The sequence below is a fragment of the Drosophila obscura genome, unplaced genomic scaffold, assembly GCF_018151105.1.
Source record: "Drosophila obscura isolate BZ-5 IFL unplaced genomic scaffold, ASM1815110v1 contig_21, whole genome shotgun sequence".
Taxonomy (NCBI): domain Eukaryota; kingdom Metazoa; phylum Arthropoda; class Insecta; order Diptera; family Drosophilidae; genus Drosophila; species Drosophila obscura.
This window is the reverse complement of record NW_024542801.1, coordinates 60,715-64,846: the sequence shown is the minus strand read 5'-3', so window position 1 is coordinate 64,846 and position 4,132 is coordinate 60,715. Positions and strand designations below refer to the sequence as shown.

The 4,132-nt window shown below is 57.2% G+C and overlaps 1 protein-coding gene across 1 annotated transcript; it reads right to left on the bottom strand.

Annotated features, from left to right (window-relative positions):
- Positions 1-1,161: 1,161 nt before the first annotated feature.
- On the bottom strand, positions 1,162-3,398 carry LOC121404530 (protein SPT2 homolog). Its single transcript, XM_041594184.1, has 5 exons — positions 3,217-3,398; positions 2,793-3,069; positions 2,264-2,681; positions 1,994-2,224; positions 1,162-1,313 (listed from the first exon to the last, which is right to left on the bottom strand). Exons 1-5 carry the CDS (start codon positions 3,396-3,398, stop codon positions 1,162-1,164), a joined length of 1,260 nt encoding a protein of 419 aa, XP_041450118.1.
- Positions 3,399-4,132: the final 734 nt, after the last annotated feature.

The window sequence follows — 4,132 nt, the reverse complement described above, 5'->3', positions numbered from 1 at the left end:
ATACAAATGTCTTAAATTCATGACTAGATTACAGACACACTCGTCTCAAAAAATAAAAACCTGAAAAGAGGTATGACGAGCAATTATGAACGCCAATTGCACCTGACTTGGGAATGCAGGCAGCTAATAAATTGTTAAATTACTGGCAGCCTCGCTTACCCGATCCTCTAGAGCTTATGGTTCTGGGTGACTCCTCGCCCGGCGCCTTGTCCTCGTTGTGATCCTCGTGCGTCTCTGCCCACTGACTTGGGACCTTTTTCGCCGCGATCGCGACTTGTCCGCTTGGTTGCCAAAAACTAACTCCTGAGTCGAGCTCTGCCTGGCGATCGCGCTCTCTCTGTTCGGCTGCTGGCTCTCTGCTCGCGTCATCGCTCTCTCTGTTCTGCTGCTGGTTCTCTGCTCGCTCTGCTCTGCTGCTCTGTTTCTGGATCTCTCTGCTCTGCTCTGCTGCTCTGTTTTCTGGATTTCTCTGCTCTGCTCTGCTGCTGGCTACCGTGGGCCGCGAACTTAAATTATGACTTCAGAATTTCATCTTACAATATAACTTAGAAAATAATAATGGAAAATTATAAACTTAATAATATAACCCAAGACTTCATAATTACTCTCCTAAATGCTTAATAAAAATACAAAACAAGATAATTCCCTAGTGAAAACTTAGCCATATATAACAAAAACTTCATAATAAATCCTCACGGTGTCCCTGCTCAGTACTTAAACCTACCAATTATAACTACTTATAACATACCAAAATTGTGAGTCGTCACAATCAATAGCGCAGACACAAAAAGACTAAATGGTATTTTTCTGGCGTTACGTGACATTAGAACATCGCTCAAAAGCAAATCTAAATTTTACAGGCACTAGATATTTGCTAGCTCTCTTTCATTTATTATAAGGTTATTAGTTTGTGCAGCAACAGTTTTGCGATAAGAGTGAAATCGAAGATGTACTCTGTAACGAACCGGTTTGTCCGCCTTGTGTGCGCTTGGCGTACTCAGCGGCCGGTGGGTTCGCTGCAACGAATTTGGGTGTTGCCCGGGGGACAAAGCAGAAAGACTTGGTTGGCCTCTTTATACACGAGTTCTTTATTGGTATCTTAGGAAGTACGCTTAAGGACGACAACTTAGCCTATTCTTTGGTTTAGCACTATGATCACTGTCACGTTCGGTCCTTCTCGCCCACTCGCCGTTCCTCGGAATCCCCAAGCGTGACACTGTCGGCTCTGAGAACTGGTACGACAACGACTCCTAGCGTTAGGCCCAAGTCCGCCGTACTCAGTTCGCACACGACACGTTCGCTCTCACTGGATCCTTTCGTTGAGCGAGCGGTACACCAGGTCCTTTCTCTTGACGCTTTTTGGATAACTTTCTGACTTTCCTCGATATTCGCCGTCACACGTACTTGCACTCTCCGCACTTGACTCTCTCGAGCCGCTGTCGCGCGCCTCCTTTTATTTCCTTCTTAGCGCACGGCCGCATCGTTGCTGCCTGGCAACAACGGGACTTTCCTCCAGTCGTCGGCGGTATTTTCCATCGGCTCGTCTGATGCTCTCCACCTGCTTCGTAACGGGACCCAACCGGTGGCGTGATCGCATGGCCATAAATGGTCATGCGCTGGACCACTGCCGGCCCGATCTAACTATCCCGCCTCTCTTCTGCCTTCCACTTGCTTCGCAACGGGACCCCGCTGGTGGCGTGATCGCATGTCCATAAAAGGTCATGCGCTGGACCACTGCCGGCCCGATTCCATTATCCCGCCTCTCTTCCGCGCTCCTTTACTCTCCCTGGTAGCGCCCTCCGATCGCGGCTCTCTCTCCGTTGCCACTCCCTTGAGCGAGACTCTCCCAGGCAATTCGCCGTTTTCCGGTTATCCGGACAACCCGGATAGACTGTTTTCTGTTTGTTTTCTTTCAATCTGTTCTTTATTACATTCTTACTGAGCCCCAGCTTCTCGGAACACCTCCTGGTGGTCCCGGGACACCGTCACTCACCCGCCGCTTGATGCGCCTCGAGGTGAACCTCGTTCGAGCCAGGACGCGCTCCACCGCCCCTGGCCACTCCTCCCGTCTCACGGGCTGCCAGCGTGGGCCCTCCGCCTCTAGCTGTGCCTGTGGCCACGACGCCTGGCGCTGCATGGGCGCCCGCGGTCTCTCCCGCTCCGCCGGACACGACAACTGCCGCTCCGGCCTCGGATTTGTGCGCCTGGCTTCCGGCGCGGGCCACTGCCACGGACCCCGCTCCCAGGGCTCAGGTGAGCTTACTCCCGCCGCTGCCGAGTTCGCTGTCGCTGGTTCCGCTGCCGCCGCCGACTCTGCCGCCGCGCTCGCGGCTGGCTCCGCTGCCGTGTCCGCTGCCACCGCCGACTCTGCCGCCGCGCTCGCCGTTGCTGGTTCCGCTGCCGACTCTGCCGCCGCGCTCGCCGTTGCTGGTCCGCTCTGGGCTCCGCCTGCCGCCGACGACTCCGCGCGTTCCGGCGTTGCTGGTTCCACTGCTGGCTCCGCTGCCGCCGCCGACTCCCTCCTGCTGGCCGCCGGCCGCTCGCCGTTGCTCCCGCCGCCTGCTGTGTTGCTGTTGCTGTGACGAGGCTTGGGGCCCCTGTCCTCCTTCGGGGAACCTAGGCTCTTCCTCGGTCCGCGGCCGTCGCTGCCACAGCTCCTCCTCCTCCTCGTCCGGCGTGGCCTGGCCACGGTTTTCGGGCTCTGGTGTCGTAGGGGAAGGCTGTCACAGGCCCTCCTCCTCCTCTTCCGCCCGGCGTAGTCGCTCCTGCCACTCTTCTTCTTCCGGAGTTACCTGGCCTCGGCTCTCGGGCTCCGGCGTCGGAGCGGAAGGCTGCCACAGACCCTCCTCCTCCTCTGCACCCCGCCTTGCCTCTTCCTCACGGCTCTTCTCCTCGGCCCTCTGCCGCTCCTTCTCTCGCAATTTGGACGCAAACCTCTTCAGCACACACGTCCGGTGGTGCTCCTCCGCCTCCCGCCGGGCCCTTTCCTTGGCCTCCTCGGCCGCTTGCTCCGCCTCCTGCGTGGCCTTCCGCCAGTTTCCCCGCCTGCGCGTCCTCCCAGACCTGCCGCTGCCGCAGCGCCTCCTTTGATGCCTCTAGCGCGATCCGCCCGCCCCTCCGCGACCCGCTCTCCTCGGCTCCCGCCCCGGCGCGGGCGCCGCCGCGAGCCCCGGCCGCGGCCGAGACACCAACGGCGACCCTGTGGCTCCCACTGACCCTTCCGATGAGATCAGCGGGGACGCAAGGAGCTGCAGCTCAGGGGACGCCTCCCTCCGTTGCCCTTCGCCATCACGCGAGAGCCGATTCGCTCGTCGCTGGCTCCGGGACAACGAGGCATAATATCCCCGTCGCATCAAGCTCCGTTGCTCCGCCAAATATCTCGCCATGTGCTGCCTCATCTTAACCTTTTCTTTTTTCCTTTTTTTATTTGACACGTGTGCAAAAAGAGCCGATTGACGAACGCGCTCCCCTTTTTATATTCCTGGGGTCCGTGTCCATCGTTCCGCCTAACGGGGCTTTGCCTGAGCCTCTCACTTCGCTCTCTCTCATTATTCTGAGTCTCTCTTTCTCCTTTGCCCCTCCCTAAATCGATCTTACTTTGTCACCAGGCCCCACGTTGGGCGCCAGTTGTAACGAACCGGTTTGTCCGCCTTGTGTGCGCTTGGCGTACTTGGCGGCCGGTGGGTTCGCTGCAACGAATTTGCCCGGGGACAAAGCAGAAAGACTTGGTTGGCTTCTTTGTACATGATCCACGTTCGCTCTCACTGGATCCTTTCGTTGAGCGAGCGGTACACCAGGTCCTTTCTCTTGACGCTTTTTGGATAACTTTCTGACTTTCCTCGATATTCGCCGTCACACGTACTTGCACTCTCCGCACTTGACTCTCTCGAGCCGCTGTCGCGCGCCTCCTTTTATTTCCTTCTTAGCGCACGGCCGCATCGTTGCTGCCTGGCAACAACGGGACTTTCCTCCAGTCGTCGGCGGTATTTTCCATCGGCTCGTCTGATGCTCTCCACCTGCTTCGTAACGGGACCCAACCGGTGGCGTGATCGCATGGCCATAAATGGTCATGCGCTGGACCACTGCCGGCCCGATCTAACTATCCCGCCTCTCTTCTGCCTTCCACTTGCTT

What these genes read in the sequence shown, in the direction of transcription:
- LOC121404530 (XM_041594184.1), bottom strand. Translation starts at nt 3,398, where the DNA reads ATGAGGCAGCACATGGCGAGATATTTGGCGGAGCAACGGAGCTTGATG. An exon ending in AGCCCGAGAGCCGAGGCCAG is followed by an intron (nt 2,682 to 2,792) that starts GTAACTCCGGAA and finishes AACCGTGGCCAG; the next exon opens with GCCACGCCGGACGAGGAGGA. An exon ending in CGAACTCGGCAGCGGCGGGA is followed by an intron (nt 2,225 to 2,263) that starts GTAAGCTCACCT and finishes GGTCCGTGGCAG; the next exon opens with TGGCCCGCGCCGGAAGCCAG.